At 45.5% G+C, this 16,614-nt stretch overlaps 1 protein-coding gene across 3 annotated transcripts in view; it reads right to left on the bottom strand.

Annotated features, from left to right (window-relative positions):
• Positions 1-15,651, bottom strand: part of KPNB1 (karyopherin subunit beta 1) — a gene marked incomplete at its 3' end in the record, with an annotated part of 32,574 nt that extends 16,923 nt beyond the window's left edge. Inside the window, exons 1-8 of one of the 3 annotated variants that reach the window (XM_083582693.1) lie at positions 14,977-15,651; positions 13,346-13,404; positions 7,340-7,522; positions 6,774-6,974; positions 5,680-5,832; positions 4,118-4,177; positions 1,224-1,313; positions 955-1,065 (exon numbers count right to left, since the gene is read on the bottom strand). In XM_083582693.1, the coding sequence (XP_083438819.1) occupies positions 955-1,065; positions 1,224-1,313; positions 4,118-4,177; positions 5,680-5,832; positions 6,774-6,974; positions 7,340-7,522; positions 13,346-13,404; positions 14,977-15,016 (897 nt within the window). In that variant the 5' untranslated portion in view covers positions 15,017-15,651. Of the gene's footprint in view, positions 1-954; positions 1,066-1,223; positions 1,314-4,117; positions 4,178-5,679; positions 5,833-6,773; positions 6,975-7,339; positions 7,523-9,405; positions 12,970-13,345; positions 13,405-14,976 lie in introns of those variants that run through there. The other 2 variants (XM_083582692.1, XM_083582694.1) reach the window with 2 other exon arrangements.
• Between the last annotated feature and the right edge of the window lie 963 nt (positions 15,652-16,614).

The raw sequence follows: 16,614 nt of genomic DNA, 5'->3' as shown, positions 1-16,614 counted from the left end.
CCCCCTCACAAACAAAACAAGCCAGAGTCTGGGTTGCCATGTTGTCTGGACATGGGCTTATCATTTTCGCTGAACAAGTGGTAAGTCAAAACCAAATCTTGGTTGCTGCTTGTAGTTTGGAAGGAAATGTATGATCTGATCATGCCCTATAAGTGAGCCTATTCTGGCCAGAAGTGTTAACGTGATCCTAGGAAAATCACTAAAAATCTCAAGATGCTCACACTACATTCAATTATATTCCAGTGCTACGGATCTTGATGGTGGGGCAATGTAATAGGACTTTGTGTATCCTCTTGGTGGCTAAAGTGTAATCTACACTGGAAGGAATAGGTGCCCCCCATCTCCAAAATGCTCAGGGGTCAGAGGACTTATTTACTCTTGCACCATACAAAAAAGCAGTCTTCAGCAGGTGACACAAAGATACCAAGCACACAGACATCTGGATCTGCACCTTGAAATATTTGCATGCAGTATATTCCTAGTAGGCACTACCAAAGCCTACCCCCTCCCTCTTCCCCCAAACCTCCTTCCCCCTGCAAGTATTGTTCTGTTTGTATTTGCAGGCGGCAACCAATCTGTGCAGGGGTAACATTCTTTACTCTTGGGCACTTTGGCGGGGCAAACATAAGCCCCCCTTTCCGGCCACTTCCGGGTTGCTGCAATGCGCCATCACGTGTCAATTGGACACTTGTAGATCACTTATTGCTTGTACTTTAAGGTATAACACTGCACTACAAATGGTTATCTTTATTTTTGGGTCCAGCAATATCCTCTTAAGCAGGACATACGGTAAGCCCTGTCTCCTTCAAAGCTAATAGCACCTCCTGCTCTTAGGAAAGTTCGGTCTCAGCGTTATAGGTCGTCGCATCACTTTAGTCAGAGTGGTGCATGGTGTCTCATCATGGACCGAAGGCTGCTACAGAAAGTTAGAACTGTCACCCCCTGATCACTCACCTCTGACGCCTCAATAGCGAGGTCCATTTCTTCATCACAGACATTTGACCAGAACTCAATTCCTTGTAGAGCTACCTCATCAATGTCACTTTTCATAGCTTCAATTGTGATCTTTGGAGAGGGAGGGGGAGAGAGAGAGAGAGAGAGAGAGAGAGAGAGAGAGAGAGAGAGAGAAGGCATTTGAGATCATTGTTGCTGCTTTACTAAAGCAATGCACCTACAGTAAGTACCTACACTTCCGTTCTTGATTCCCAGGCTTGAATACTCACAGCAAAAAGTGCAGGACCCATATACGTCTCCATGTACTGATAATAGAGGGACATAATCTTCACCAAGTTCTGTAAGGCAGCTACTCGCACCTAAAGGCAAATAAAAAGACAGGACCCATTACCCCCATGGATGCTTTGTGGAAGCAAAAAAAGCTTATTGTTGCACCAGTTAAAGCAATGGAACATGGATCCCCAAAAAATCTGCAGTTAATACTGCATTGGTTGACCAAGCAGCAATTCATGGTCTGCTTCCCAATTCCAAATGGGGAAAAAAACTACTGGGAGACTGGAACAAAAGGAGGAATGTAAAGCATTTTGCACATTGTACCAGAGAAATAGCCTTCCTATGGTATTTTTAGTAAGTGTCATAGTAATGAAAATGTGAGCCTTCCTAGCTATGAAAAATAACCATTGAAGTCGACCATAGTATCACTGCAGTGCATTAAAAGCAGCAATGCCACAAGCTTTGCCATTTTGCCAGGGTTCTTCTCACAGCATTCTGAAAAGGCTTGGAAGAAAGGCAACCTGCCTTACTCTAAAGCACCCATTCTTATGGAATGCCTACACAGCCAAGCTCTTTAAATGCTTGTTTTCTATCATTTTTCAAGACACGATTACTTTGTCTTGTACCCAGGACGATTTCCCACAAGACTGCTTTGTCACAACACCGGGGAAGAACATTGCCGCAGGGCATCACTTCAAAATGCTCATGTGAATCATACTCGGTTATGGACAAATAAGTACAATCATTTGCCAAGCAACAATTTAACGCGTTGAGGATTTGATGCATTGAATCTCTTGGTAAGCTAGTGATCCTGCCAAGTGGCAAGGAGAAATTGATGACTCCCAGTTTCCTCCTCCAGACTCCCAACCAGCTGCAGAATTCACTGTTTGGCAGGAAGGATACTACCATGTAACAACCACTTGATAACCTATGTGTGCGACCTGTTGGAAGCTGCCTTAAAGATAGATGACTTGATCAAGTAAACAATTAAGAATGCTAGCAGGATTGACTTAATAAGACTTGTAATGATGAAAATTATACCTTTTTACATATTCTTTAAAAAATTGTAATCGGAAATGATGAAACGTAATCAGGAAGAAGTACAAAATAAAATAAAGTGACAAAATAAAAATTAAAGTAACCATGAGACAGGAGGGGCAGAAGTCGACTAGCTCATATGAGCAAAAATAATGTGAAAATGAAGATGTTTAAATATTGTAAAATGAAAACAATAAATATTATAGATATATATAAAGATTACTTGATCAAGTATAGCTTATTTTGTTCCTATGGTGAATTATCAGATGTATTCACCTTATATTTCATAATAATGCTGCAGACAAAGCACCAAAAAGCTTTCACCAAAGGCAAGGAGTCTTGTGCTAGTGCTCAATGCAGCACATCCCCTCCAGTGGCCTCTTGGAACCAGCAGGGTTGCAGCCTGCATAATTATGGGGCCACATGACCTCCGTATCCGCAGTCTGTTAGGACAATCACCATAACTGAAGTTACGAGAATAGACAAAGGTTCACAATCAGACCCATTCCCAGCAGACAGCCAATCGTGGTAATGAGGCAGCCACATATACTCAGGAGAGATCCAACTGCAAAACCCAACACCGCAATTCACAAGAGGTATGAACCAATGACTTATTAGCTGCCAGAGCTGAAAATGATCCGGATTACCTGCCACTGCCAAAATAGCAGCACTGCTATTCCACCTACTTACCAGCTTCTGAGCAGCATCTGGCTGTCACAGCTGGAAACAGAATGATGGGCTAGACAGACCTTTGATAGCAACTGGCAAGCATCACCTCTGCAGGTGTAGATCATGTTTGCTTGCAACTGAAACAAAGCTTTGCATCCCTAGCATTATACTTAACTCATTTGTGTTCCTCTCCCCAATTGTTCAATTATGTTGCTAAATCGTATTGCTTCTTGCAGATGAATGGCAAAAATGTCACCTCTTGAAGTCCCCTCGGCTAAAACTGTGGTCCATGCTCTGGCCATCTCCTGCCTTTACATTCCTTTTCTCTGACCTGCCTGCATCAACCCTCCCACCTCTACCCAAAACGCCACTGCTGATATCATTCGTTTCTCCCATTGCTCAGACCACATCAAGCCCCTCCTCAAATCTCTCCAAGCCTTTTAACCCACATCTCCAACTGCAACCTATATTAAGGGTGCACAATGGGATTTGCTCACATTCATACTTTGCCTACCCAGATGTCCTTTCCCCATTCTTCGGTTTTCTGCGCCACTGTCAATTTAGATTGCAAGTTCCTTGGGGACAGATACATGCCTTTTGTTTTGTGTACACAACTCTAAAGCACCACATATATTGATTATCTTGATTAAAGGACAATTAAAAACAGGATTATTTAAAGACATTTCTCATGCTCGTTTTGGAGAAAAAAGTATGCTCTGACTAGTTCCATAATACCAGGACCAGGGCTAGAAACTGAGATATGAAAGCTAGGAGTTAAATGGCACCTTAAACCTAGGTTATGGGCGCAACCACGGAGTGTCTAGGCACGCTTTTTTATAACAAGAATACAAAATTGAAAATGAATGAACGGGAGCTAAAATATTATGTTCATTTTTCACCTGATCTAGTCCTTCCCCTGCCCGCCCCCCTAATATTCTTAAAGGGGTCTTTTCTCCAGTCTTCAGAGAGTAGCTAGAAGTGGGGAGGCAGAAAAAGGTCCTCCTTTCCTTCCACTCTGCAGTGTTAATCTGAAATCTTAGGCGTGGTACTGCGTCCATAGCTCAGAAACTGCTCACGCTAATGAAATTCCCTGTCGCAAAATGCACCTAGAGCAGTGGGAGTTTTGAACACTGACCAAAACTACTATCAGTTACTATTGACAACAGTTTAGGACTTAACTTACCCTTGTATCCGGACACTGTGTTGCTTCACAGACTACTTGCATAATAAAGTGCCTTTCAGACTGGAAATAGGGAGAGAGAAGAGAGAAACACAGATGATTAGGACTGGAAGTGTCAAAGCTTCCTGGCAATAAAGTATTTTGCTTCCAAAATAAAACAGTGTACTACAACACTGACAATTTCAGTTTTTCTTGCCAGCTGTGGTTCTCAATATACGGGCAACCCACCAGTGAAGCATGGATAATGGTCAGAAAAGGCTCAAACTCTTGCATGCTTAGGGCATAAATTATTGCCTCTTCCTACCGACAGCTTTGACAAACAGGTCAGCCACTATTGTCACCTATACGCAATATGCTTGTACAAAAAGAAAGCTGAGGGTATCATGATCAAATATATTTTGACTTGTGTTCATTTAAGTCAAGGACCAGATTAAAAAACTGCAGGATATAAAGCAAATCAGGGTTTCATCACTCTGCTTTCCACGTGAAAAGGTAGGCTCCGACATTTGGTCACTCTGGTTTCTTTTCCCAGTAATTATTTGAGTTTTTTTAATATAATAGGCTAGAAATAAGTTTTTTTAAACTAAGACTTGTTAAAAACAGGACTTCTCATTTTCACAAAATAGAAAAGGTTTAGACTACTAAGTACCAACTGACTCCGCAAGATTTAAAAAACCCCAATTGTCTTCCCAGTACACTGCAGTTATTTCTATTTTTTAAGCGGCTAATTAAGTAGTTTAATTCTTAATCTTTACGTTTTCTGGTAAAGTTAGATACCAAAAGGTAAGGAAGATTACTTCAGCAATTATTCCTCGGGTGTAGAAAACTGAAATAAATGATTTGCACCCATTCGGAGAGGTTCTCTCGTTCTTTCCGAAAGCCTCTACATTGAAGAGGCAAGGATTACAGATCTGCATTTAGGCTACCTGAGAGCTTCCTTCCATGCCTCAACCAATTAAAAGAAGCCTGTACTGACTGATAAGCTGGTCTGCACTACTTTTCCAAAAATGCTAAAACATAGCTCTTGCCTGAAATACACTGGCAATGCCCGAGAAATAGTTACGCAGCAAATTCAGACAAAGGAATTCACCCACAGGCAGTATCACACCCCAAGATGGAGAAGAACACACAAACTAGGCTTCAGAGCACAGACTGCTTAGGAAGCAAATTGCAGGCCCTGCATACCCAAGAGACTGCTTTGCTCCCTATGTACTGAAGTGATCTCCATCAAGGGCATGGAAGGAGGTGCTAGCTTACAAGCTGCAAAACTCTTTTACAGAGTTCCTAGAGTGCCTCTGGTAGCATATCAGTTAAAATTCACAGGATTATTTGAGAGTTACAACTTTAGTTGATTTAGTATTCACTCTTCACCACTGCAATAGGATTATGCTTCTCATAACAGGCTGCTAACACATAAATCCAAGTCTCAGCAGAAATGGGAATGCATCAAAACTCAGAGTGGTGCATGGTTTCTCATCACGGACCATGGATTTATTTCTCATGTCCCATTAGTTTCCCTCTTCAGCCACACTCACTCTCCACCGCACTAACATCTGACCACTTACCTCTTTGTCAAAATTTGCTTTGGTGAATTCCAAAGAGTTAAGGAGTGCATTGGTAGCCGCTAGCTTCACATTATTACTTGGCTCTTCTTTCCTCATGCCCTGGATAATGGCTGTCAATATCTCATTAGACTTGTCCTGAAGCTGTTCTGGATCCTAAAAACAGGAATCAAAATAAGCAAAAAATGTCAAGAGGAGATTCTTTGCCAGATCACAACCAGCATGGAGGTATCTCGCAGAACAGCTAAGCACCCAATTCACTTACAACTTCTAACCTACAGGGACAGATGTTCCGTGCAAGTACAGAATAAATGCATGCCTCTTTCTCCATAAGAAATGTATCTAGTTACTCTGGGTCAGCAGCATGCCTGATCTTGTAGGGAACACAAGCGAAAGTCCTCAAACATTTAGGTTCCCAGAACAGAGCATTTTTTCCTTGAAGAACAGTGGCGCAGCAGAGGAAAAGGAACAAGAAGAAATTTGTGGCAAGAGGACCAGTGCAACAGAAGAGAAGAGTTTGGATTTGATATCCCGCCTTTCACTCCCCTTCAGGAGTCTCAAAGCGGCTAACATTCCCCTTTCCCTTCCTCCCCCACAACAAACACTCTGTGAGGTGAGTGGGGCTGAGAGACTTCAAAGAAGTGTGACTGGCCCAAGGTCACCCAGCAGCTGCATGTAGAAGAGCGGAGACGCGAACCCGGTTCCCCAGATTACGAGACTACCGCTCTTAACCACTACACCACACTGGCTCTAGCAGTAGGCATGGTGGAGATGGAAGTGAAGCAGAAAAAAAGAAATGAGAACCCCCCCCCACACAGCCGTCTTCCCTCTGTTGGCACACATTCACATCTACACACACTTTCTGTAAGAGCTTTCCTTCATGAAATTGTAGAACACAGATACCACGTTCTACAGATTAGTTTTTACCTTGGTGTGACGAAGTGGCAGACACACAACATAACTTATTTGGGGGATGAGCCTACCGAGTGGCAGTTCAGATTCAAATTCAGCCACTAAAGAGCAGAGGAGCAGAGCAGGAGCAGGTGCAGGGGGAAAAAGCAGCAGATTTTAGCACAGCAGACTCAGTAGGCACTTACAATATCTTGACAAATGTAGCCGATGGCCTCCAATGTCGACTCTTTCATATGTTCTGTGCTGTGCTGATTTGTAACATTGGCTACCAGCTGCGGAATAAGTTCAGGCCACTGATTCATGGGGATCTCTGCACAGGCGATGCCAGCAACGCACTGTGATGCTGAGCTGGGCCTGTAGGTTTCTGTACCCAAGGTCTGCAAAACCTGTAAGGAGATGGGAAAGGAACAAGAGATGAGGCCGCCACACTTGGAATACTGTTGGTACAAGGACAGAGGGGACTTTCAGCTATATTACTAGATCACACAGATCTTATGGGCATGGGACTTTCAATTTTATTATAGGATCCCAGAGGTCACCGTAAGAAATCTCTTTAAGCTGAGAAAACAATCTCACACGCCAGAGACCGAACAGATTCTTTGACTTTGAAATAAACAAGAGAAAAGTAAACTGAGAAGCAAGGTCTCAAAACACAGATGTAGATGCATGATCTGCATTCACTATAGAATAACATGGTGGTTGAACAAACACAACTGGGAAGAAAAGCAAAAATGTTGTATTTTTTACGTACATAATTCTTGACTTCTCGACGAGCATTGGCATCGATTGCAAGCCATCTCTGCTGGTGCTGGGCCTTAACATCAGGGTCTTTAGATGTCAGAGAGTTCTTGATCTGCAAACCAGCTGCAACTCTGGCAACCTGGCTGTTCCCTGGGTTTGCCAGCACTCTGGACAGTTCCACAAGGAAAGTGGGCTGACCAAAAAAAGAGAGGTAAATACAATTCAGTAACTGAAGCTTGCTTGCATCTTTCCTTGAGTGAAGAAGTCGTTACGCCTAAACTCTAACCTTTGCATGAATGTGACAGCATTTACACTTGAATTTAAGGGTCAAAAAGCAGAATGGAAGAATCTTACCTTTCCCAAGCTGAAAGTACATACACACCTCAATATGTAATATCATACATGTTTAGTCCTTCTTAGTAGTGATTTATATAACTGTGAAACGAATAGTGCAAGCAACCTCTGGTTACTCCTACCTTATAGATTAAGAACTGACACACAGCAACCTGCTGAAAGTCAGTCAATGATTCCATGCTCAAGCTCATACAGTACTTGAATACATCTCTCAAGTGTCATACTCTATTGCATGGAAATTTATTTTCTGATTTCACCATTGCTGAGATAGTATGTATGACCATTGCAGCTCAAGATATTCTGCTTGAGCCAAAATGGAACAATCCTCATTTCACTCCACCCTAGTAGGGTCAACATTTTAAGGCGGCTTGTTGTAGCATTCAGACACTGCGGTCTATCCCACTTCTTGATACTACCTGAAACAAGTTGCTACATTCTGCTATATGGCAGAACCATCCCAATTCCAGTTCTCTCCTTGAGTTGCTAAGCAGATTCTTTTAGGACTAGACTACTAAAACTCAACCCAAATATGCAGAATTTCCTACAAGGTTGTACAACAGGATTGTAACAGGGTTGCAGGAGAAGGTGGGCATAAGCCGTTTACATCAGGGATGGGGAACTGGAGCTATCCATCACCTGAAGTCACAATGCAGTCAGGTGACCTCTTTTTGCCCGTGCAATGTGAATTTAAACCATGCAGGCAAAAGCACTGTGCTTTCCAAGTTCCGATGAGCCTGCAAAGCTGTGTGCACAGGTATTGCAGGTGTCACCAATCAGCAGATGGTCAGTGCCTGCACTCCACCTTCCAGTCCAGCTACATCTTTACCTGCCCCACACCGATTCAGAGCAAATGGGTGTGGCTTGGCCATAACAGCCTTGCAGACCAAATGGGGAGGCCTGACAGACCTAGGCAGGAAGTTCCCCACCCCTGGGTCTGCATAGTAGATAGCAACTAAGCAAATCCACAATTACTTCTTAATACTCATGATACAGAGTCAAAATTTATACCCTCAAGTCAGTATAATTAAGGCATTAATAAGAATACCAACAGAAGAAGGTAAGTACATCATATCCATCAACTGTTGTTTTGCACATGATCTTTACGGTAGGCAAATGAATGTGTGGTATCCAACCAAGTCCTATTCAAGATAGACCTACTGAAACTAATATTAGTCATGCTAACTATCTTCAGTGCAGCTACACTGAGTATCAGTAGCATTTCCACCCTATGCAAGTACACAAAGTTACTATCAATTGTGTCCTTTTTGACTCATGGGCTTTTCCAGACATCTCAGTGCTGACTGCCCTGCTGTAAAAGAAATGTGACTTCAAACTAAATCCTAGAAGTAGCTAGCAGTGGTTTTTAAAGCAGTCAATTTGGCGAAGGTCACAGTTGTTGTTCTGCATGTTCGAACATGATCTCCTAATAAGGAAACTGTCACCCAAAGGTCTTCATGTGTTAATATGATGAACGAACTGGGAAATATTTAGCCAACATTCAACTAGGATGGCTCTATAAAATTCTAGCAACAAACCAGGATGGGTGTTAAACTGCAATTTGCTCAAAAGCACTTGACAGATTTAAATCCCCCTTTATTTTCAGTGACACTGGAGTGCACTGACAGACTAGTAATGGATGGCTGAAGAGAAATCATGAAAAGAAAAACAGCAAATGGTAAAGGCTAGGTTGTAGAGTTTGGATATTCGTCAAGTTTTATTTACCCAGTTTGGATGTGCAGACGGTGGGACAGCACAGGGTGGGTGGTTGAACATCCAATGGCACAAACTGCAATGCTTACTTAAGGCACATCCTCAGGCCAGTTTGATGGAGGAGCATAGCCAGGTCACAAAGATCCAGGAATCTTAGTATAGTGACACCTGAAAGCTTGGTACTGGTGTCTAGGAATCACAGACTTGTCAGTATTTCAGAGTGCTTGAGGGATTGGGGCTGCCTATTATAATTTTTTTACTTTCTTTGTATGGAAATTACATACAAACCCATGACATATTACTAACTGCTTTTGGAAGTTTCCTCACTTTCAAAAAGTGACTTAGTTATGCAGCTTGGAGGGTATCTGTTTAAAGGAAAAACAAATCCAAATCCCCATGGGCATTATTCATATCTCAGCCTCTCCACCCCCATACTCTATCCACGGCTGGTCCCTAAACAGCAACGTTGGAATTTTTCTCAGCTTTCCTGTAGAATCCCAATCCGTTCTCCACCTTTCAACCAATTTCCCTCATCCTACACCAGCTCAAGATGCTCTTACACGATCTCACGTATCAAGGGTCACTAATGTGGTTCCTGCAGTTGCACATGTGCACACACATGGGCTGGCACCCACAGGGTAAACACCCCTCCCCCAGTGAAATTAGGCACAAAAGCAGCATTCTGTTGTAGCCAATAGATTATATTGTGTGTTTTCGGCTGTGGCATGTGTTTGTTGCCTATGATAATTTCTCCTGTTTCCAAATATGCCCACAGGCCACAAAATATTGCCAAACTCTGCCTTATACCCTGCCCTTCAATCCACCCAGTATGAACTTCCTTAGCCTGAACACGGGTGGTACAGGAAGCAAGTCTAGACATGCGGTCCACCCGTCACACATGCACCTCCCATTTGGACTACGCAGGGTTATGGAATGCTTATGGCGATTCACCTCTCTCATACACAATATGAGAGAAAACTCTGAGCAGTTGACAAGTGAGTAGATAGAAAGCAACTTGGGTAAGTGTTTATATGGCTGAAAAGGATAACTTTAGAGAGCTTAGGTGAAGAGGGATGGTTGCAATTTTGCAATGAAGCTGATCTATAGAGGGGTAAATTAAGGTTAGGATGCATTTAACCGTGTATTGTAGAACCTGACTCAGTCCTGCTCTCTGCTGTGCAGCAATCTCCTGATCCTCCTCCACCCAGTTATCATTCTGTCCTAAAAAAATAAAATCACACTGCATTTTATGCAGAGTGTGGAACTCTGAATTCAAGGGGCAGCGAATGTTATACTGGTAAATGGCAGTCCAGGAAGAAAACTTAAAACAATCCTAAAGTACTGCAACACAGGACTTCACCTCAGGGAGCGCAAGTAGGGCCAGAGCTACAAACTGCCTTGACAAAACAAGTTCTGAAAGCACCATTTGATTGGAAATCCTGTGTTTTATCTCATAAGATGTCCTTCCCATCTCTAACACACAAGGTTTTAAGTCTATGCTCAATTCACAGACACTAGGGGAATGTCACTGATGTCTAAAAGTTGTGATAGCACTCAATTATTAACTTATTTCTATTTGTGGCAAAGCTGGCTCCTAATCACCTAGACCTAGGTCACTTAAAATCTGTGCACTTTGCACATATGACCTGCAAATATTTTTCAGCTCTTTGCAGGACTCACAGTAAGAACAAGTATGGTGCAGCAAATAGTACACTAGACACTGAATTGAGAAACCCAGTTTCAAATCCACACAGAGTCATAAAGCTCACCAGTTGGTCTTGGGCCAACCACTGTCCCTCAACCCCAGGTATCTCAAATATACTGTGAGAATAGAATGGGATACCTTGTATATACTTTTGAATGAGGGTGGAATGCAACTCTGATAAATTTTTAAAATATGATGCTTTGATTGGAAGGGGGCTGCACCTTAACCAAAACATTGTGGCAAGGCAGGGAGATAGCTAGGCAATGGGTCTTACACAGTTAATGTTACCTTTAACATTAATTTAAAACATGCAAGATCTTCAGGGCCAAGGGCATTCGTTACACAGCACAAGAAGTAAATCAGCATAGCACTAAAGGAACATTTTGGTGCAGATTACCTTACACATGAACATTCTTGCTTCTTTATAACTCATGAGCTTTAACCCCAAGAAGAACATTGTCTGTCTATCCACAGGTGGTGTATGAAACCATACAAGAACATCTCAAAGTCCCTCTGTTGCTTAACTTTCAAGAGAAGCAACAGTCAGGCTATTCACAGAAACGCTACTGCTCAGGTAACTGCTCAGGTAACACACATACGAATGTTCCCTTTGTCTTTACTCCTTTTATTTCTATTTCACTGTTACAGTGTAGAAAAAGTACAGCATGACCTCTAAAAATAGCAAGTATGTGTTAACATCAAATATTTCAGTGCAAAGCAACCTACAGAACATGACCCTGCAAATTAAATAGAAACAGGGTGGATGGGGTGGAGGATATGGAAATTAGAATACAGCTTGTCACCTGAAGCCTAGTTATTCACTCACCCAACAATGCCAATGCAACACATAATATGCAATTCAGAAACGATACTTCTCTGAAAGCCTCAAAGATTGCTGGAGTCAACCCAAATCCTCAAGAGTATTCCCACAGATTTTAAAGGCAGGGGCCCAAGACGTGTTAGTTATGAAGAGCCACTTAAAGGTTCTCTCAAATAATGAATGTAATGTGCAACACTACCTCAGTAATACCCGTCTAATAACTAATTGGGACATGCTACTACTGATTTCAATGTATGTTGAACAATCTTTCCTAAATATGTATGCATGTCTAAGTAGTCCATCATCTGAAACACAGGCTCATTTGCCTTTATTAAAACAAATAATCTAGGCAATGTCAATCACCTTTCCATTCAGCGTGGAGATCAAGCGCTAAACTCAATACACTCATTTTAAATTGATCCAATAAAAGGCTTCAGTTACCCATTTCTCCTCTCCTACTTTCTAGAACATACAGTGAACTGAATTTTTCTTCACTGCTTTATGTGCTGTCAGTTCGAGTACATAACCTAAGCTGCATTCTACATTAGTTTAGTGGGTGACATACTCAGGACACCCACTTGGCTGTGTCCCCTTTTACAATGTATCCCTACTTGCCTTCTTAAGCAAGGCTTTTGCATACAGAAATGAACTACTATTTCACAAAGTTTTAGAAACTGAAAAAATGTGCTGAGGGCATTAAGAGACAGACCAACAACAGATTTCAAAAAAGAGTCTCGAAGAAAACGAGGAAAATATTATTTATAAAGCATGCAAATTCAAGGGAGACGTTTTAAGAATAGGGCTATGGGGTGGAGTTGTAAAAGAATGGAAAAGGAAAGGAGAATGCAGGGAGGTTCGGAGGCCCAGCATGGCAAGCCCTAAAATTAGGGAGGGGAGCCAGTAGGGAAAAACGAAACCTAAGGTAGGCCCGCCTACGAGCACTTAGGCGGACTGGCCCGTTTCATGCAGCGGCGGCCTCCTCCTCCTCCTCCGGCGGCGTCTAGCTAGCTACTCATGCCGGCTTCCCCACATGGCCGGCCCCCGCAGGCCTCATCTATCCATCCTCCTCCCCCCGCCTTTCCCTCCATGCATGCAGCGCGGCAGAGCCAAATCGCCCTCCCCTTCCTTTTCCCTCCCGCGGGCCCGGCGCGCCCTCACGATTGGGTGGCGCGACTCCCGGGAGTCTTGCCATTGGCTGCCTCCTGCATGTCCCCCTCCCTCCCCCCAAAAAGAGGGAGCGAGAGAGAAAAAGGAAAAAAAAGAGAGAAAAAAAACCCTTCAGTTAGGCTGCGCCCCTCTATGGCGGTTCGGCCTGCTATAGCTTTTTTTAAAAAAAAAATAATGATAATAATAAAACACACACAGGAAAGGGATTTCGTTTTTCCAAACCCCACCCAAGGGCAGCCCAAGCCCGGTTTTTCTCTTACCAGGTTCTCGATGGCCGCCTGTTCCAGGAACTTCTGAGCTGCCTCAAGCTCGGTGCAATCTGCAGGGGATTAGGAGGACGGGAGGGGGACATACACGAGGGGGTGTCAGTGGCGGCCCCCAATTCCGGCTCAGCAGTAACTCCCCCATCTGCTCGCCCCTCTTTCTACTGCTTGAATCAAGGCGCTGACACCCCGCACCAATCTAGAAGCGCTCACATGCTCACATTCCTACCAGGCGTCCAGCAACAGACCCCTCCTGATACTGAGGGCCTCGGGAGCTCTTTCTCCTCCTAGTCAAACTTCGTTTCTATCAGCAAGAAGCACCCCAAGATGACTGGGAAATTCACTTTCGGTTCCATTCACGGCGGGCCGGGGGGGGGGGCAAAGAGAGAAAGAAATGATACATTCTCTCCCCAAAGGCGGGATAGCGGGGAGATCGCCTCCCCGACACAGCGAGTGGGTCCGGTGTGCATCACCCGAGAGTCCCGCTTCTGGAGACCCGAGATCGCATCCCTCCAAATCGAAGCGTATTTTGGGAGTGGGGGAGAGGAGAGATGCATTCAACTTCCCCCAACATGTGCTGGGCCGCGACTACTTCCCCAGTCTGCCAGCTCTGAGCACGGGGGCGCTTCTTGCTGCCACCCCACCTCTCCGCTTTGGGCCTGCACCCCAGGCTAGAGACAAGACCACCCTCGGCCAATGCCGGCCTGCACATGGACCGCTTTCTTATGTAAGTGTGCAAGTTCCCCCGGCGCTACATCTCAGTCCGAGTGTCAAAGGCTGCGAGAGATCCTGATCTCACACCCAGACCTCTACTGACCCCGCCTGGGACCCGCTCTCACGACCCACCCCGCAATTCACACAAGACTTATTCCCTCTCTCCCCGTCTAAGCGAGCATATCCGGGGGGGGGGGGGGGAGACCCTTCGCACACGAGGAGCAGAAAAGGCGGCTTGCCCCACAGCCATATGCCGAGGCGCCTTTCGCAGAGGCAGCTTCCACCCCACCCTTCCCTTCTCCCTTCCTCGTGCCACGAGAGGCGCCTCCATGCTCGCCTCGCACAGGACTCCCCGCCCCACATCGCTGCCCCCTTGACGCAGAGGCCGTTCGCTCGTATCCCCCCGCCCTCCCCTCACCCACTCAGGCCACCCAACGGACCCCCCTAACCAACATAGGGGCGGAGATGAAGGTTTCTGCCTGGGCACCCACCGACTCTCGGCCCACCAATTCAGTGGGGCTGGCGGAAATACCATCCAACTAACTGACCTCCCCCCACCCACCCATTCTCTTTCCTCGTCCTTCCCCCAACATTGACCCCCCCAAAAAAACGTACCTCTTCGCTGCCCACACTAGAAGGCAGGAGCCCCTTTTCCAACCGCCCGGCATCCTCGGCTTCCCCCTCCCCCCGTGGCCTTCCCTTTCCCTTCCGAGACCATTCATTCCTTTGACACCCCTTTATCCCCCTCGACCACCCACCTTTAAATAGCACCCACCCCCACATATTTTTCTGTATGGGGGGGGAGGCAGTTGGTTTTTCCTCCCCTGGCCTCCCGCCCATCCCCATGGAGAGAGGGGCCTGTCGGGATGCCGCCTCCCCTGCCTCCGCCCAGCCCTCCTTCTCCCCGTTTTTACCTGGCGAGACCGTCTTCTCCAAGATCGTAATGAGCTCCATGTTGGCGGCGGCGTGAGGCGAGAGAGCCTGGTGGGGAGGAGAGGCGGAGGGGGGGAGGGAGAGGGAAAGGGAGCACCGGAGTCGGTGATCGCCGCCGCCGCCGCCGCCTGCTGTTGCTGCCGCTATCCCCGCTCACTCGGCCGGCCGCTCTCTCCCTTCGCGCTCTTTACTTCTCTCCCTCAGCTGCGGCGGGGTGGCCCCACCCCCGGCGGAAACGACTCTCCTCTCCTCTACTACTTCCCCTCCCCCCCTCCCCACACACAACTCCTTGTGGCGGCGGAAGAGGACGAGGGGGAGGAGGCGGGGGACGGACAGGAAGAGGGGAGTTTCAAAAAAAAAAAAGAAACCGAAAAAAAGCGCGCGCGCGGCGAGGTGAAGCGAAGTAATTCACCCGGAGGAGGAAAACAAAAGAGCTCGAGGGCGTGCGTGGGTGGGGGCGTGCGTGCAAAAAAAAAAAAAAAAGCCCTCACGCTCCTCTCACACGCAGCCTCCCTGAGGGGAAGCTGTTTCGCTCCCTTATTCACTGACTTGACTCGACTGACTGACTGACTTGGACTGGTCAGGCCTCTCCCAGGCCCCAGCCCGCCTTCAGGCACGTAACGTTCGTGCGTAACCAACGTGCTCACGCAACAGCCAAGACGCAGGAACAAGAGCAAGCTCTCCCCTCCCCTCGTTTTCAACCGGCCGACGCCCGCCTTGCTCTTCCTCAAGCGCCGATTGGCCAGTTATGGCTCGTACGTCATGACGGTGTTAGGTCTAATGGAGCGCAGTAGTTTGCTTTAAAAAAGGGAAAATTCCCTTAATAAAGATTTGTGGGAAAGATGTAGGCTGTGATCCTGTGCACACTTACTTGGGGGTGGGGGGTGAGACCTATTAAGAGAGGTGAAATTTCCTTCTGAGTAAACATAAATAAGTGCAGGCTGCTGATGTTCCACATGCTTTATGTTTGCCTGAGTATGCTAATATATTTAATAAATGTATTGCTATGTTTTCTAACCTCTTCCCTTGCTTATGTTACTCTTCCCCATGCTATGTGCCATGATTGTCAGATACATCATCTAATTATAAGTTTCTAACATGAAAGGTTTGACATTTCTCATGGGATGTATGTACAAGATCTGGAAAAACAACTTTTGATACTGCGTTCATTTTAGCTCTGGGTCTTTAGCATGTTATAATCCATAGCGCAACTTATAGGTAAAAACTGACTGATCAAAACATAATGTGTGCACATCCTAACAGATGGTTTCATGTGAAAGTTCATTTGCCGCAAGCCCAGTTGAAATGAGCTGCATGAAAGTAGTAGTGCATATATAGGAACATGAACTGCCTTACACTGAATCACAGCATTCTGGGGCAGCTGAAGGTTCTGAACATTTTTCAAAGGCAGCCCCATGTAGAGTGTATTACAGTAGTCCAGCAATGTCCAACCGGTCGACCGCAAACGGCAGGTAGATCGACAGGGTTCTCCCGGTCGATCGCAGGAGTTAAAGAAGAGATTGCCTAGTTGCTCCTGAGCGATCATAACGCCCCCCTCCCCCGGCGCTAGGTCCCATTGTTGCGCTTCCCCCAGTGGGGGGAAAGAAGGGAAAGTTGTA

The sequence above is a fragment of the Podarcis filfolensis genome, assembly GCF_964270895.1.
Source record: "Podarcis filfolensis genome assembly, chromosome: 13".
Lineage (NCBI taxonomy): Eukaryota > Metazoa > Chordata > Lepidosauria > Squamata > Lacertidae > Podarcis > Podarcis filfolensis.
The sequence above is the reverse complement of the archived record's forward strand: the minus strand, read 5'-3'. Positions and strand labels throughout refer to the sequence as shown.